Source organism: Colobus angolensis, unplaced genomic scaffold (assembly GCF_000951035.1).
Source record: "Colobus angolensis palliatus isolate OR3802 unplaced genomic scaffold, Cang.pa_1.0 Scaffold10, whole genome shotgun sequence".
Classification (NCBI taxonomy): domain Eukaryota; kingdom Metazoa; phylum Chordata; class Mammalia; order Primates; family Cercopithecidae; genus Colobus; species Colobus angolensis.
Window position 1 is genome coordinate 19,759,419 of NW_012110919.1, and position 17,473 is coordinate 19,776,891.

The window sequence follows — 17,473 nt, forward strand, 5'->3', positions numbered from 1 at the left end:
GACCCGAGGAAGGGACCCCCGTGGAACTTAAAATTTCCGGGCCCGCCACCTAGCGTGCCGCAAATCCCCACGCGCGTCGGGTTTCCAGCACCTGCTCCTACAGTCTGTGGCCTAGGCCCCGCCCCTCCCGCTGCTTATTGGCTGCTACATGAACGGGACAAACGCAAGCGACAACCAATGGGAGTGGCCCACGGCGCGTCTTTCCCGGGGAAGCCGACGCGGACGCGGGAACCCGGAAATGCGAGGGAAGGACAAGTGGAGAAAGCCAATCCGCCGAGACGAGGGCTGCGGGCGGTTCAATGGCGAGTCGCCGAGGGCGGGGCCAGAGGCCCGCGGAGAAGGAGGACCCGGGAGCCGGCAGCCTCGGAGCTGGGAGCGCGGGGAAGGCGGTTGGGATTCTGACAGTCGCGCGCGGTGAGAAGGGGGCAAGCCCGAGGGGCTCGAGAGGACGGAGCTGGGAAGGGTGCGGCGGGGCCGCGAGCTCTGGGCGGGGTTCAGGAAGGGGAGGCTCTGCAGTCTTGGAGCGGACTTAGACCGGCCCCCTCTCCTCTCCTGGCCTCAGTTCCCCTTGGGAAGTGTGGGGAGAGATTCGCGCCTCCCGGAACGCACTTCTTCCCCGCACACACCCCTGGCACCGGCGAACTGCCCCTTGCCTGTACCGCCCCGTCCAGGAGCCTGTCCCCTCGGGAAGCCCGCCCAGACCCCTGGACCCGCGCAGCACTCCAGGCGCACCCCTGTTAAAGCTCATCCCAAGCCATTTCACATGTTCTGTGGCAAAGGGCCAGGCTCCATCCACATAAGACTCCTAACCCCCTGATCCATCAGTCATTCCCGGGTCAGTACCAGCCCAGAGCAGGTGCACAGGCCCTGCTTAGTAATAAGGTAGAAATTGAGACCCGGGGACCGGGCTCAGAGGCCCTGCTGTTTCCTTCCAGATGCCTCTGTTGACCTCCTGTGGGCCTTCTGGAATTTAACTTATGCTCTCTGTGACTTGGTTTCCCTTGTCTGTAAAATAGAACTGGGGTAGCTCTTCCTTCATAGGGTGGCATGAGGGTGAAATGAGGCAATGTGTGATCAGTACACAGCTCAGCACCTAGCACACCATAGTTGCTTAATAAGTGCTTATTGTTAGCATAGTGTTTGCATACCTGGCCCCCACCACTCCCACTGCCAGCCCCAAGTACATACAAGCCCTGTTGTCACTGAGGCCAAGCACTGTGGCCCGCAGCCTGAGTTCCTTTTGAGATGCTCGAACTGCTGCTCCTCCTGGTGGGGTCCCTTCTGGACAGGCCGGAAACGGAAGGCCAGAGAGGAGAAGGGCACTGTGGGAGCTGTGGCTGAATATCAGGGTGAGGGCAATAGATGAGGCCAACCCAACAGTTATGCTTATCAAAGATTGGGCGTCAGAACTGCTGTGGCTGATCTGCATGTGTGCCTGTCAGTCATCTGTGTCCCAAATGTTTGACATATGTCCACAAATCCAGTGTCTGTAGTCAGAAGCCACAGGGGTGTATGGAAAGGGGGAACATGTTAGAGCCGTGGGGTTCCTGAGTTCCAAGTCCTACAGCTGTCACTTGCTCCCGGCGAGACTTTGGGCAATGGACTTCACCTCTCTGAACCTCAGTTCCCTCACCTGGAGAGTGGGATGAAAACATCAGCTCAAGTCATTGAAGACTATGACCCGTGGGAGGCATTTGTTGCTTAGCACAGGGCCTGGATTATGGCAAGTGCTCAATAATTGTTGGACCACAGCAGTGTTATTTTCACAGGCACACTGCTCAGGAGGTGGCACCAGTCCTTCTAGGCTGGTCCCTCCTCTAGTGAGATCCACTCCTTGACTTGCCCCCACCCCCTCTCTCTAGTGAGCTAAAAGCAGAAGTCTCCAAACCCATCTTCCTGGCTGAAGTCACAGCCGTGTCCTGAACATGTCTGTTTCTCCTGCGACTCTTGGCTCCTTGCAGATCCTGCTCTCTCTCAGTTGCCTGTGGACATGCGCAAAGGGCCCTCTCCTGAGTCCAGATGATGCTTACGCCGATGGCTTCAGTGATGGCGGTGACTGAACCGAAATGGGTCTCGGTCTGGGGCCGCTTCCTCTGGGTGACGCTGCTGAGCATGGTGCTGGGGTCCCTGCTGGCCCTGCTGCTGCCACTGGGGGCTGTGGAGGAGCAGTGCTTGGCTGTGCTCAAAGGCTTCTACCTGCTCAGGAGCAAACTGGACAGGGCACAGCATGCCGCCACCAAGTGCAGCAGCCCATCCACGGAGCTCAGCATCACCTCCAGGGGCGTGACGCTGCTGGTGGCCAAGACCAAGGCCTCTCCAGGTAAGAGTGACTGGCTGTCTTCCTCAATATTTAACTGAGCAGACAGACATAGAATGTGTGCCGTGTCCTGTATGCAGGGTCCTGTGTGTAGGGCATCGGGGTATTGTGAACAAGTCAGCCCTGGGCTCCTAGTATAGACAAGGTGATGTGACTGAGACAGTGTCACAAGTGTGGTGATGGGGAAGCACAAAGGGCTGTAGGAGCATACCAGGAAGGCTCCCTGGAGGAAGTGACACCTGAGCTGGGACCCAGTTGTTAAGTAGGAGTCATCCAAGGAGAAGGGCATCCAAGGAAAAGGGCTCCAGGCAGAGACCAGAGGTTGTCATAACTGACATAACTGTCATAAGAGAGCCTGGGGGCATTCGAGGAACTAAAGGAAGTTGAATGTGTGGAGCTGATCCTCAGGTGGCCGAGAGGGGCCAGGACAGGAAGGCTATGGCTAGAGCAGGCTCCCCACCTCCACCAGTTCTGTGGTGGGGACTGAATGTGCATTGTCAGATGATAGTGGCATCCCTGGCCTCTCCCCGTGAGATGCCTGTAGCACTCCTACCACCACCCCAGTTATGACAACTAACCAGGTCTCCAGACATCACCAAATGTCCCCTGGGGCGCACAATCAAACCACTGGGTTAAAAGAGTGAAAGAACAGTCCTGCGGTGGTGAAGCCCCCAGCGTCTAGGAGAGTGGGGAGTTGTTAACACCTTCGGGCCTGCAGGAGCAGGAACCTGTGTCACCAGCACAGGACGAGCTGGAGATGTAGGAGAGGGCCTACACTGGGAGCTGTGGCCAATGGGAAAGGCCCAGCAGAGAGGGCCCAGGCAGAGTAAATGCCTAGAACTTTCTATGTCCAGAAGGCAGGAGGCTAGGAAGCCAAGGAGGTGCCTCCCTGAATACAGAGTGTGGCTCTGGGGACGCACGGACAGTGACTGGTGTACCACCACACGGCTGGGGGATCAGTGGTACTGGGCACGGTGAGTACACACGATGCAGCTGGAAGAAGCCCCCCAAGGCCAGGGAACCAGGCTGGTCATCATGGCTTTCCGTAGAGACCAGCACAGGTGACAGCCCCCCTGAATGTCCTCTGCCCCCTAGCCTCCCTCACATCACTTCTTTGACTCTCTTCCAGCAGGTAAGTTGGAAGCCAGAGCTGCCCTGAACCAGGCCCTGGAGATGAAGCGCCAGGGCAAGCGGGAAAAAGCCCAAAAGCTCTTCATGCACGCCCTCAAGATGGATCCAGACTTTGTGGACGCGCTTACCGAGTTTGGCATCTTCTCAGAAGAAGACAAGGACATCATCCAGGCGGACTATTTGTACACCAGAGCATTGACCATCTCGCCCTACCATGAGAAAGCGCTGGTCAGCCGTGATCGGACGCTCCCACTCGTGGAGGAGATCGACCAGAGGTATTTCAGCATCATCGACAGCAAAGTGAAGAAGATCATGTCCATCCCCAAGGGAAACTCGGCTCTGCGCAGGGTCATGGAGGAGACCTACTACCATCACATCTACCACACAGTGGCCATCGAGGGCAACACCCTCACTCTCTCAGAAATCAGGCACATCCTGGAGACCCGCTACGCCGTGCCCGGGAAGAGCCTGGAGGAGCAGAACGAGGTCATCGGCATGCATGCGGCCATGAAGTACATCAACACAACCCTGGTTTCGCGCATTGGTTCCGTCACCATCAGCGACGTGCTGGAGATCCACAGGCGGGTGCTGGGCTACGTGGACCCCGTGGAAGCCGGCAGGTTTCGGACGACACAGGTCCTGGTCGGACACCACATCCCTCCCCATCCGCAGGATGTGGAAAAGCAGATGCAGGAGTTTGTACAGTGGCTCAACTCTGAGGATGCCATGAACCTGCACCCGGTGGAGTTTGCAGCCTTAGCCCATTATAAACTCGTTTACATCCACCCTTTCATTGACGGCAATGGGAGGACCTCCCGCCTGCTCATGAACCTCATCCTCATGCAGGCGGGCTACCCGCCCATCACCATCCGCAAGGAGCAGCGGTCTGAGTACTACCACGTGCTGGAAGCTGCCAACGAGGGCGACGTGAGGCCTTTCATTCGCTTCATCGCCAAGTGTACTGAGACGACCCTGGACACGCTGCTTTTTGCCACAACTGAGTACTCGGTGGCACTGCCAGAAGCCCAACCCAACCACTCTGGGTTCAAGGAGACGCTTCCTGTGAAGCCCTCACCCTAGAAATCCTTCCTCAGTGACAAAGGATGTCCTGAGGTTCGGGGGAAAAAAAAGAAACAGCATTTCTAGAAACCTAGTCACTTCCCAAAGCAAAAGGAGAAACATTCTTTACCTCCAAATGTTTAGTTTAAAAAAAACACACACTAAGTTATGAAGCCTTGTCTCTAAAATAACTTATAATTCAAGCAAGCTATTTATTTTCTTCTTTGGAGCAAGCTAGTCAGTGTTGTGTGGTGTCTGCTGTGTCTTGCTGGTGGCCGTGCTTTAGGGGCAACAGTGCCACCATGTGATCAGAACACAGGTTCTGGAGCAGAATTTGCACTAAGGGGGAGGAGCGGCCAGGTGTGGGACAGGGCCCAGAGCCACTGATATAACGCCTCCAAGTACTTCTCTGAAACGGGCTGAGAGGTTCTGTGACTGCAACTGGGAAGTCAGACCCAAGTCGCAGCTGAGAGAAATGGTTGAAAGCTCACTTTCTCGAGGTTTAGATTAGTGGTGACTAACTTCCAAGCAAACTTCATAGAAAATGAATGCCGACATTCCTTGCCTCCAGGAACTTTTTGAGCCATAGTTTGCAAACTTTAGTGCCAGCGGCTGTTTTTTTCCATATCGAGACTATTTTTCTAATTAAGAATAGGGGGTAGCCATAAAGAGCTGTATGTTGGAGGGGGAAACATGGGGGGTGGGCAGTTTGGTTTTCTTTGTGTATTGGTGTTTCTCTCACACTTCATTTGTAGTAACTCGGGCCAGATGTTTTCGTCTAAAAGTTCTCTGGGCTTGTCATTCCACCTGTATCATGCTGCCAGCCAGGTGTTATGCTAGTAGGCATTGCCCTCACCCCTCTGAGTTTTCTGTAGGTAGATGTTAACCTATCTGAGAAAACAAGTGCCACGTGGACACCAAATAAGCATTTTTGATAATGAATTTAAGAGCACCAGTTTCTACTGAATGGAGAAAAACCTTCAGCCATGGCCAGGCTGCATCCCTCTGGTCCTGGAGTTTCATCTACTTACTGCCTGGACCCCCACCTTCCACAGCCTTTGCACTGTCCCATGTCCCGTCCCCCGTGGGGAGGCAGAAGAGATTGCCTCAGAGTGGCCTTATTTTTCTCACAACTTGTGAAATGATGCAGTGCTCTATGTAATATGGCCGAGTTTCCAAGCTGTCATCCAATGGAAGTAGGATCTTCTCTTTCAATCATATGGCACAGGTGCCAATATGACTGCTGCTATTTAGAGTCAGAGTGGTGGAAGTCACTGGGTCCCTTTCCCAGTGACGGAGCCCGTGATGTCTAACACTGTACTGCACTTTGTCAGCGTGTGAGTGATGGCGAATACGCAGTGTTGTCTCTTTGATTTGGGAATTCCATTCCTGACAGTAATGAGGCCATTGCTCTAATGTAGTTTATACAGTTATTCAGTTGTATAAATAGCATATTCAGAGTAGTTTTTGAAAGGTTAAGAAAAATAAGTGAAAAGATATATGAAATGGCTCCAAATGATAATTATTCAAACCTCTATAAAATATGTTTTCATACTCTTATGCTGCAAGAGGTACTTCTTAAACTCTTCTCGTCTTGGTTTTATAAGCACACCAAGGAGGTCTGACAGATGTTTGCTTCTACTATAGAGCAAGAGAATTTGCACTTTAGCTATATGTGAAGGATATTATTTTAACAAATTCCTGATTCTAATAAAGTTATTTTATTACATGAATGCCTGAGACTTTGCTGTCTTATTTGGGAGATGTTCCCATCTGTCATAAGGGCAATGGGGGTATTCTGACCTTCGGCCCTATTCATAATACTGTTCTGGGAGAGCAACAGATCCAAGATGGTGATTTCCATGGGCAAGCGAGCCAGAAGATGGATAAACCGCCTACCTAGGTGGATAAGGACAAATTACTGATTTTTTTTTTTTTACTAAGACTCAAGTAACTGGAGCAGTTTTTCACGTTTCTATTTACCATCAGTTCTGAATTTTCTGCAGAAAACACAAACCCACTCATGTGGTCCTGGAAATCCATTTCTTTTTTTTTTTGAGATGGAGTCTTGCTCTGTCACCCGGGCTGGAATGCAGTGGCCGGATCTCAGCTCACTGCAAGCTCCGCCTCCCGGGTTTTACACCATTCTCCTGCCTCAGCCTCCCGAGTAGCTGGGACTACAGGCGCCCGCCACCTCGCCCGGCTAGGTTTTTTTTTTTTTTTGTATTTTTAGTAGAGACGGGGTTTCACCGTGTTAGCCAGGATGGTCTCGATCTCCTGACCTCATGATCCGCCCGTCTCGGCCTCCCAAAGTGCTGGGATTACAGGCTTGAGCCACCGCGCCCGGCCGGAAATCCATTTCTAGAACAGTCAACACCCCGAACCTAAATTGGATCCTGCTCAAGCCTGAAAAGGTTTGCCCCTGGAACAAGCCTGGGTTGACACCTGCAAGTATGACATTAAGGTCAGAATATTGGCTGCAGGCAAGAAAGCCAAACCATTAATGTGAAGCAGCGAAAAGTAAGGCCACACTCACCCATAGTGGTATTAACGGCTCTTCATGTGTCAGGTCCCCAACCATGAGGGCTCCCTCTGAGCTACCCAAATCATCTCACCAGCTGAACAGCCTTCCAAACAGCATCACAGAGAACACTGCAGGAGGAACACGTGGGACAGCAAAGGTTCTTGCTGCTGTCAACAGCCAGCGCTTGAATTTAATTCAGATGTCTAGTAAAAAGTTTGTTTTGTGTAAAAAAGAGACAGAGGGGAACCTACATTTTAAAAGATGTAAGAGGCTTACGAACCAATAACTTACAGGGAGGAGAGCTGATATTTATAGGAAGGTGGAAATTTGAGTGGACAGTTGACATTAAGGGATTACCACTAATGTTTCTAGGAGTGAAAGCCTTTCAGTCCTGAGACACCTGCCACAACATTACTGGATGAGCACAATGACATCTGGAACATGCCTCAATATAACAGAAGGTGGAGGGGAGACAGACATAAAGGAAAAGGGGCTAGGAGTTGAGGAATGCTGGAAGCTGAATGGTAGGCACACAGGAGTTTATTTTACTGTTCTGTCTACTTTTTAATCGGTTATATTAAAAAATGTTAAGTTAAAAAAATATAGAAAAGCCCGACTGATGCACAAAAACTTAAACTTACACAACAGATAAATGAGGAGTTGACTCCCATGACACACACAAGGATTCCCTGACGTCTTTCTCCAGAGTGTCTTAATAAAGTAAGCTTCCCCTACTGAACTGGCAATGCTGTTTTCAAAGCAATAAATATTTGATAAAAGATGTGAGGTAAAAAAGCTCAAAAGCTCCAGTGTCAAACTGCTATAAACTGAATTGTATAAAAACTGAAGACACATCACAGCTGAAATAATTTAAATCAAAGTGACAATGGGATTTGACTTACAGAAGTTCTATTTACACATCTATTAGGTAAAGCAAGGTACACTCACTTCAAAACACATCTGTATGTGAATGCACATCTGAGTACCATTCAGCAAGAAGTTTTGAAGAGAACTTCAGTTTAATAAAGCTAAATGGGGAGAATTGAAGTTTGCATTTGACATGGTATTAAACAAAACCAAAGGGCTGAACTCATGTTTAGACAACATAGGTCACTAGTCACTAGGCAAAGAAAACAGTCCACAGCAGGTGGCACAAATAATTCCTATACAAAACAAATGTTGCAAATATTCTGCTTTTAGGAAACATGAAACAATGGCTGACATGTCATTTACAAATACATACTATAAAAATGCACAGCCCCCTTGAACAAAAATCCAGCAAATGTTTTATAGATGACTTCCCTCAGACCCACCCCCATAATAGGCCATTCTGGTGAATTACTAGCATCTGCCATTTCATCTTTTAAAATTAAAAGAATGATGGGCACGTGTGCTGTGCAGGGTAGAAGAGAAGTGTCATACAAAAAGGGGCCGGAGCTGGCCAGAAACATTTGGACAACTGCGTCTCAAAAACCGTGTTCTCGTTTCGCTTCTGTGCCTCAGTCTTTCAGATACAAAAGTATCTTGGGACACCACATCCTGGGCCCAGGGAGCCTGCAGAGTGGTCACTTTTCTGCCACTGCCCTCAATATGAGGGAGCACTGAAAGGCTCTTGACTTAGAACCCCTTCCCCCTTTCTGTCTAAAGCAGAGGAGCCATCTGTGGTTGCGAGCGGGCAGCACACCAGACCTGTCCATCCCCAGTGCACTGCTGGGTGGTGGGAGGTCCGCCGGGCCAGAGTGAAGTAAGGCATTTCCTGTCTCCCAGAGTCCCGTTCACTTTCTCAGAAACAGCTTGGCAAAATCGGCATTGGACATCTTGGGTGCCTCGGTGGCCGCTGGGGCGGCAACTGCAGGAGCCGCGGCAGGGCCATTCTCGGCCTGAGGAGCTGTAGCACTTGGGCGCTGCAGGGCACGGGGCAGTAGAGACAGCTGCGTCCTTCCCTTCCCCCTCCTAGAAGAGCAAACACTGAATGGACCTTTTGAAGCAACAATTTGTGGCCCCTCATTTATTTGTGAAAATAAGCCAAGATAGTTTTAAATATAACCAGAAGCTAAAAGGGGGGGAAAAAAGGATGAGATAATCCCTGCCTCCTTAATTCTGGCTATTAAGTAAAAACTGCTTCAACAGACTTGGCCTTGTTTAGTTTTGGCAAAGATCAACCCTGAGCACCAGTCGCACTCAGAGGGGATCAGTGTGACTTTCACCTCTCAGACCTCGCCAGTCACCCGGCAATTCTGCTATCTCCTCCTCATCCCTGGCAGGCGAAAAGCACAGCTTATGTGGATCATATAGCTAGGGCTGTAGACTGGCACACACGTGGGTATAAGATTTCATTTTAAACACAGCTCCAACTGGCAAAGGGGACTTGAAAATAATCACTGCCTTTAGTTTTGTCTGAAATAAATGACAAGTGTAAATTGGCCAGTACCAGGCAGAGGTCACTGCCTAGGCTTGCATCCTGCTCTGGACACCTTGCTCCAGTGGAACCACAGTGATTACCACAAGGAATAGCGCGTCTTGGCTTTTCTGTCCTAACAGGAAACTAATTCATCCCGGGTTAATCTCCCTATGGTCCATGAACTGCTGCCAGGCAGGACGAAGTTCGCACTAGTCTACCATGCAAGTACTTACGCTCCGTATGTCTGTAGCAAAAGCATGGGGCCACCTGCTGCCTTCCTGGTCTCTGGCTTCTCTGGAACCTTCCTCTGAGGAGGGTTGCTGATTGCCACTTTGATGACGTTCTCTTTGATAGTCATGCCGTCCATCTTCATCACAGCCTGCGACGCCTGGGATTCATTTTCATATTCCACATAGGCCAGGCCCTGGAAGAGGCAAGATTCAGAACTAAGTCAGATCCCACAGACCAGGGACGCAACCTCCTCCCGCAGGGCAGGCACTGGGCTTCCTCCCGGAGACCAGCAGACCAGGCCACAGCAAATGACCAACCAACAGGTTACCTTCCCCACCACTGCATCCTCTGTCTACAGGCTTATTTCCCCACCCTACTCTCCTTCCCAACTGTTGCTATGCACTGTAACTTCAGATAACCGTTCCAAGTTCAGTACACCTTGTACGTGCTGCAGAAGTAGAAAGAAAGAAGGAAACAGACAGACGGACCAGTATAAATCCAGCAAATAAACCAAGAGGTGGATGGGACACAGGGCCAGCAGCCCAGGTGAGCCCTCATGTTTCTGTGCCTTCACCCACTCCCTCATTTCATCCTCTTTTTCTCTCCATTAACCTGGATAAAGGGGAGGGAGAGTGGGCGGTGGGTAGACAATAACAAAACCACTTACTACACAAAATGGGGTACAAAAGGACTTAGCAGGAGACTGAGCGTGCCAAGAAGGAAGGACAGCAGAAGAGGCACTGCAATGGAGGGACTCAAGGGACCTGGCTGGAGGCCCCAGGGAAAGAGAGGCCTGGGACAGAGGGAAGAGGCTGCAGGAGGGTGCCCACCCCAAAGCCCATGTGCTATTGGTCACAGGGCTTCCCCCAAGCCCCACAGCCAGGGGCCATAGTGTGGTGAATTCATGATCATCTATTTCCAACTGCTCTATTCTTTTTAGCACAATTAACTAAAAACCAGTTAATCTGACTCCAAATGTAAGTAGAGCTAAATGTGCAGATCTTTCTGTGAAATTAACTTTTGTTTCTCAGCAGACAAACTAGGAACCCATTCTAGAGGCTAAATCATCTTTGAACAGAGACAGACAGGAAGTTTGCCCAAGCCTTGAAGACAAGGCACGATCTGCTCTGACTCTGACCTTTGGTTTGCCAGCCCGGTTGGTGACCAGCCTGAGGTCCTTCACGGTGCCATGAGCCTTACAGATTTCTTCTAGTTCTTCTTTAGTACAGGAGAAAGGCAGGCCTGAGATGAACAGCTTGTGTTTCTCTAGGGAAGTGCTGTACCTGAACACCTATAGGAAGAAGGAAGACAGAGAAAAACCATGATTCGAGGCATGACCCAGCTCACCTGACTCCTCTGACACCAGCCTTGTCCCCAGGAGCAGCCCAGCCAGGCAGACTAGAGCCAAGCCATGCTCTGAAACTTGTTAACGGGGCCACCGGGGTGAGTCACTTAACCTCTCCAGGCCTCCATGTCTTCCTCTGTAAAACGGCAAGAATAAAAGTGGCCATTCACAGAGTCTGATGAGGAGTCAATGAGGTGACACACATAAAGCATTCAGCACAGTCCCTTGTCATTACTAAGCACCCAGCAAGAAGGTGCCATGCCATGAGTCAGACCTCAGTCAGCCGGCTCAGGACCGACCTTGGCTCACAAGGAAGTTTACATCCAAACACAGCATAAAACTTCCATGTCTACCCTAAATATCACTGCTGCAGGAAGAAAGTGCCTGTCTAAAGCAACCATGATGAAAGGTATTCTTTTTCTCCATAAACCTACCTTAAAATCGGGGTTTTTGCTCTTATCCACACAGGGGGAAACAAACATTGGCCTCCCTTCTACACTTTTCCGGTCCATCTCCAGTGCCTGAAGGGCTGATTTCTCCTCTTTAAACTCCACGTAGCAGTAGCCTCGGAAATCCCCGCGATTGCTGAAGATGGGTCTGATCTGGACCACCTCCCCACAGGCCTCGAAGAGTGGCCTGAGCTTCACGTCTGGCTCCTGCATGCTGTAGGGCAGGTTGCTGACAAAGACGGTGATGCTGTCCTTGCTGCTGTCGTGCAGCACCTTAGGCATGTCCCTCTTCAGGGAGGCTGCCTTCTCCTTCTGCTTCGAAGGGGGTTCCACGTCTACAGTGGCACATTTCCCAGCAGGCCCTGCTGCTACTTCTACGTTTTGTGTTTCTCCAGCTGCAGGGATGCTGTTCTCGACCCTTCTGCGTTTGGAAGGCTGCTCTACAGGTTTTCAAAAGAAAAGTGGCCATGGTTAACTGTTACTTCTCTTCAGGGAGCTTGAACAGAGGTGAGGCAAGCATCACCCCTGAGAAGTCTTTTGTGACCCACCTGACCTGTCCCACAACTTTCTGTGCCCCAATTTCACTCGGGTAAGTGGGCTCAATCAAGTGGAAGTAACAACATAAATCCCCACTGTCCACTCTTAAATTATACAAAAGGCAAATTATACAAAAGGTCAGTGGATCTCAAAGTTCAGAAGGCAAATTCCAGGGCCCCTCTCCTATAAAGCCCAGGTCAACAGGGGTGGGATAGGACAGGAGAATCTGCACTGGAAAAGCACCCTAGTGACTGATGCCCGTGCCCCAGGGAGCACATTAGGAAAAGCACTACAAAGGGTCTATGGTTTCTAAAACACTTTCAGTAAGGTCTTGTGTCCTTAAGAGAGCCTAACCACAATCTTCTACTGCAGTCTGTCCTCACCACTGCCTCCACAGGGCCAGTACTGAAGTTCAACAGACTATCAGTCTCTGGCAAACAGACCTCCCCATCAGTTCACCCACTGACTTTACAATGTAATGTAAGCCCTGCATACTGCTACTGTATTCAAGAGTGTCCTTGGGCTGGGTCCAGCTGACTGGCCCACCTACCACTGCAGCCTCCTCAACCACTGCCCCATCCCTCTCCCACGCATCCGAGTTCAAACCCAATTATCTGCCGCTCACAGAGAATGCCAGGCTGTGCTGTGCCTTCAGGCTGTGCTAACATTGGCTCCCTGTCTAGCTCAGCCCTTCCCTTCTTGCTGCTAGACAGTCACTCGGTCTTCCCCCTGGATGCCGCATCTCTTCCCCACAGTCTTCCTAGTATGAAGCTGACCCACTAGTGCCTTCTTTGGCCTCCACCAGTATTAACAACTCCATCTCCCACAGTCCTGATCACACGCCATGCCCTGATCACATGACACTGCGGTCACACATCACATTTGCCTTACTCTGCTAAACTGTGAGGCCAGAGGAGCAATGAGCCACCCTCAGTCATTTAGGACAGCCCAAACAAGGTGTGCAAGCAAGGTCAACTCAACGATGGATGACTCCATTCCCAGTTCTCTCTGGCTCACACATCTGTACTAAGAAAGTGTACAGAGAGTCGTTTCACGTCCAGAGACAATTCTTTTTTTTTTTTTTTTTGAGGCGGCATCTTGCTCTGTCTCCCAGGCTGGAGTGCAACAGCATGATCTCAGCTCATTGCAACCTCCGCCTCCCGGACTCAAGTGATTCTCCTGCCTTGGCCTCCCGAGTAGCTGGGAAAACAGGCGCCCACCACCACGGCCAGCTAATTTTTGTATTTTTAGTAGAGGCAGGTTTTCACGATGTTGGCCAGGCTGGTCTTGAACCCCTGACCTCAGGTGATCCGCCTACCTCAGCCTTCCAAAGTGCTGGGATTACAGGCGTGAGCTACCACCCCAGCCACCAGAGACAATTCTTTACCTTGACTGACTCTCTGAAATAAATATGACCCAGAGCTGCCCATCCCTGAAATTACAAGGGTGAAAGAAACACTGCTGGAAAATTCCACTAAGTCAGAACCATTAAAAGCAGAGCCAAGGCCAGGTGCAGTATCTCATGCCTGTAATACCAGCACTTTGGGAGACCAAGGCGGGAGGATCACTTAAGGTCAAGAGTTCCAGACCAGCCTGGCTAACATGGTGAAACCCTATCTCTAGTAAAATACAAAAATTAGCTGGGTGTGGTGGCGGGCGAACTGTAATCCCAGCTACTTAAGAGGCTGAGGGAGGAGAATCGCTTGAACCCAGGAGGCGGAGGTTGCAGTGAGCCGAGATCATGCAACTGCACTCCAGCCTGGACAGAGCAAGATCTTTTTTTTTTTTTTTTTTTTTTTTTTGAGATGGAGTCTTGCTCTGCCGCCCGGGCTGGAGTGCAATGGCCGGATCTCAGCTCACTGCAAGCTCCGCCTCCCGGGTTCATGCCATTCTCCTGCCTCAGCCTCCCGAGTAGCTGGGACTACAGGCGCCCGCCACCTCGCCTGGCTAGTTTTTTGTATTTTTTAGTAGAGACGGGGTTTCACCGTGTTAGCCAGGATGGTCTCGATCTCCTGACCTGGTGATCCGCCCGTCTCGGCCTCCCAAAGTGCTGGGATTACAGGCTTGAGCCACCGCGCCCGGCCGATCTTCTCCTATACTCCAAGATCATGCAACTGCATTCCAGCCTCAACAGAGCGAGACTCCCTCTCAAAAAGAAAAAAAAAAAAGCAGGGCCAAGCTTGGCAGGTCTGTGCAGGGTAGGGGCTGCAGCAATGGTGCGGGATGCTAGAGCCTGAATGGAAGGAAGAAGACGAGCAGGCATGGGGCAGTGGCAGGGACCCAGCCTAGATCTGGAAGCCTGAGTGAAGGAGGCAAGGGTGTCCATGCAGAGCCGTGCCTGACCCCGGGTGTGGGAGACCAAACAGGGTGGGGATGGCACCTGTCAGAAGGGGAGGCAGGGACAGGAAGTTGATTACATACCTACAGGGGCCGGGTGGAATAAGTGAGGATGCTGAGGATAAAGAAAGCCAAGTTTCTCAAGGTCAGAAAAGGGCATGACATGGCTGGGCACGGTGGCTCACACCTGTAATCTCAGCACTTTGGGAGGCCGAGGCAGGTGGATCACTTGAGGCCACAAGTTCAAGACCAGCCTGGCCAACATGGCGAAACCCCATCTCTACTAAAAATACAAAAAATTAGCCAGGTGTGATGGTGCGTGCCTGTAATCCCAGCTACTTGGGAGGCTGAGGCACAAGAATCACTTGAACCCAGAAGGCGGAGGTTGAAGTGAGCCAAGATCACCCCGTTGCACTCCAGCCTGGGCAACAAAGCGAGACTGTCTCAAAAATAAATGAATAAATAAATTTTAAAAAGAGAGAGAAAGGCGTTGCAAGTACGCAAGGGAACCTTGTGGTGTTAAACTGGAACTGGAGGTACTGGTGTGAAATCATGATTTTCAGCATACACAAATAGTTACAGAAGTAAATACGGACATAAATATGTCTGCGTACACATGCACGTGCACGCGCGCGCGCACACACACACACTCCCTACCCTCGACCACTCAGGCCTAGGAACAATACCCAACAGCAGTGAGCACAACCAGCACCTCCTAAATACCACTCATCACTCAAAGGAACCTTGGAGAAATGATGGATTCCAGGACTGAGTTATGGAAAGTACAAGATGACCCTTGGGTATTGTGTGCCAGAAGGTAAGGAAATGATCAAAGAACAAGAGGACAGGTCAAAGGGACACAGAAGCCTGTGTGATGGAACTCCTGCTAGCCAAACCTGGGATAAGTAGAGCATCAACATAAATAATTATCCAAAGGGTTGTCGCCAGCAGTGGAACAAAGCGAATCACAGTCCACCTGATGGGACTCAATGAGCAGGCCACAGGAGCGATTGTGCACTATTCCTGCCCGAGATGCATGAGCGGAATCCAATCCCTAGGGAGCATCAGACACACCCAGGCTGAGGGACACAACACAGCAACTGGCCTGTCCCCTTCCAAGAGTGCAGGTCATCAGAGTAAAGAACAGCTGAGGAGTGCTCCAGACGGAAGGAGATCCAGGAGACAAGACAGCTAAACACAACAGTGCATCCTGAACCGGATCCTTTCACTACAAAGGACATTATCAGGACAAACGGGAGCCTATGGCTGGGGTCTGAGGATTAGATGGGATTAGCTAACCCCGGCTCTGATGGTTGCATTCCAGTCATGGAGAAGAGGGCCCTTGTTTGTAAGACATACACCCTAACAGTGATCAAAGGGTGATGGGTATCAAGCTGGTAACGTATTCTCAAATGGTACAGGGAAGAAAGTTCTTCATATTGTTTTCGCAACTTCTCTAACTTTGATACGTTTCAAAACACAATTTCTCAAGAGCTCCTTACCTTCTTCATCATCGCCCCACTCTTTCTCATCGTCCTCATCTGCTCCGCGCTTCTCCGGGCCTCTGGTCTTTTTCTTCTTTTTCAACGCTTTCTTCTCGGCCCGGGCTCTTTTCCGTTGTTCAGCCTTTTCTTCTTCTTGCTGCACAAGGGCCGCTTCCTTCTCTGCAGCCTAGAAAAATGGGAAGATGATGCATCGCTGGATGTGGCAGTTACATTCACTATACTGATTTGTCATGAAAGGGGAGAGGGAGTGGAAGTTCATTACTAAATGAAAAGCGAGATCTGGAGAAAAATGTGGACAGGCTCACAGCTGTTCCACACCAGTGCTCATTCAGGTTCTTTGGAATTCTGGATCTGATGTCTTTGTTAATATTAGCAATTTCCTCACCCTAATCATTACTCATCAAAAGGAAGCGAAAAAAAATCCATAAAACTGGCCGGGGGCATTGACTCACGCCTGTAATCCCAGCACTCTGGGAGGCCGAGATGGGTGGATCACGAGGTCAGGAGATCGAGACCATCCTGGCTAACATGGTGAAATCCCGTCTCCACTAAAAAAATACAAAAAAATCAGCCGGGTGTGGTGGGGAGCCTGTAGTCCCAGTTACTCAGGAGGCCGAGGCAGGAGAATGGCACGAACCCGGGAGGCGGAGCTTGCAGTGAGCCAATATGTGCCACTGATCTCCAGCCTGGTGGTGACAGAGCGAGACTCCGTATCAAAAAAAAAAAAAAAATCCATAAAACTAAAGCCCTAAATAAGTTAGGGGTGTTCATGTTCCACTCACTAGGCTAAGTGAGGCTCTTCTTTACTCTTTTTCATCCATTCTAGTAAATTTTAGAGTCAAAATTCCCTCACTACATGAAACAAGTACTTAATATTGGGGCTGAAGTTTTAGAACAATCTAAAAAGACAGGTTTAAGCATTGATCTAAATATTTTATAATTAATACTGAGTAAAAGACACTTAGGAAAATGTAAAATGTCTTGACAAGAAACATCCATACCAAACCGAGCCAAAATAGCTACCAGAGGTGCCAAAGACTTCAAACAAACACTGTCATTACCTTCATTCTCTGCTCATTGACACGAGCTAATCGGGTTTCAGTTTTCTGAACAGCTATATCCCAATCTTCTAAAGAACCTTGAAAGAAAGAGAAGCAAAACTTTCACTCTTTAGGATTCTGAAGGATACAATCACATAAATTTTTCTTAATTTCTCTATACCTCCAGAAGAGATCTCTCCCATCAAATAAGAAGAAAATGTAATCCATGTAGCACTGAAGTTCAGAATTCAAATAGTCCTTCTAAGTGGGTTTCAAATGTCCCTTCCCTTTCAGGAGAGACTTGAAAACCAGAATATGATCTATTAAGGGCTCTAGACGGCAAAGAATATGAAAACGTTCTAACGCAAAAAGTACATTTATATTAAGACTGAAGAATTTTAAGAGCTACTCAAATGTTGAGGCATTTATTTCTTATTTTTTGGTGGTCTTTGATTCCCAGTTCTGAGGGATCCATACTCAAAATCCAGACCAATACCCACAGATAAGTTCATATTATTTTTCTATCTGAAGGCTCTGAAATTTAACAAGGGATGCAAAGAACACACTGAGCCATCTGCCTCTCCAAGGTCCTTTGTT

The 17,473-nt window shown here is 49.8% G+C and overlaps 2 protein-coding genes across 4 annotated transcripts in view; one reads left to right on the forward strand and one right to left on the reverse strand.

Annotated features, from left to right (window-relative positions):
• The first annotated feature begins 236 nt into the window (after window positions 1-236).
• Window positions 237-6,240, forward strand: FICD (FIC domain containing). The gene is made up of 3 exons (XM_011935780.1): window positions 237-414; window positions 1,962-2,320; window positions 3,447-6,240. Exons 2-3 carry the CDS (start codon window positions 2,020-2,022, stop codon window positions 4,526-4,528), a joined length of 1,383 nt encoding a protein of 460 aa, XP_011791170.1. The 5' UTR covers window positions 237-414; window positions 1,962-2,019; the 3' UTR covers window positions 4,529-6,240.
• Window positions 6,241-7,553: 1,313 nt separating this feature from the next.
• The window catches only part of SART3 (squamous cell carcinoma antigen recognized by T cells 3), a 39,794-nt gene continuing 29,874 nt past the window's right edge, over window positions 7,554-17,473 (reverse strand). For all 3 annotated transcript variants that reach the window (XM_011935769.1, XM_011935763.1, XM_011935758.1), the window contains 6 exons: window positions 16,898-16,974; window positions 15,834-16,002; window positions 11,443-11,897; window positions 10,802-10,954; window positions 9,666-9,856; window positions 7,554-8,984 (listed from right to left, as the gene is read on the reverse strand). In XM_011935769.1, the coding sequence (XP_011791159.1) occupies window positions 8,807-8,984; window positions 9,666-9,856; window positions 10,802-10,954; window positions 11,443-11,897; window positions 15,834-16,002; window positions 16,898-16,974 (1,223 nt within the window). In that variant the 3' untranslated portion in view covers window positions 7,554-8,806. The remainder of the gene's footprint in view (window positions 8,985-9,665; window positions 9,857-10,801; window positions 10,955-11,442; window positions 11,898-15,833; window positions 16,003-16,897; window positions 16,975-17,473) is intronic.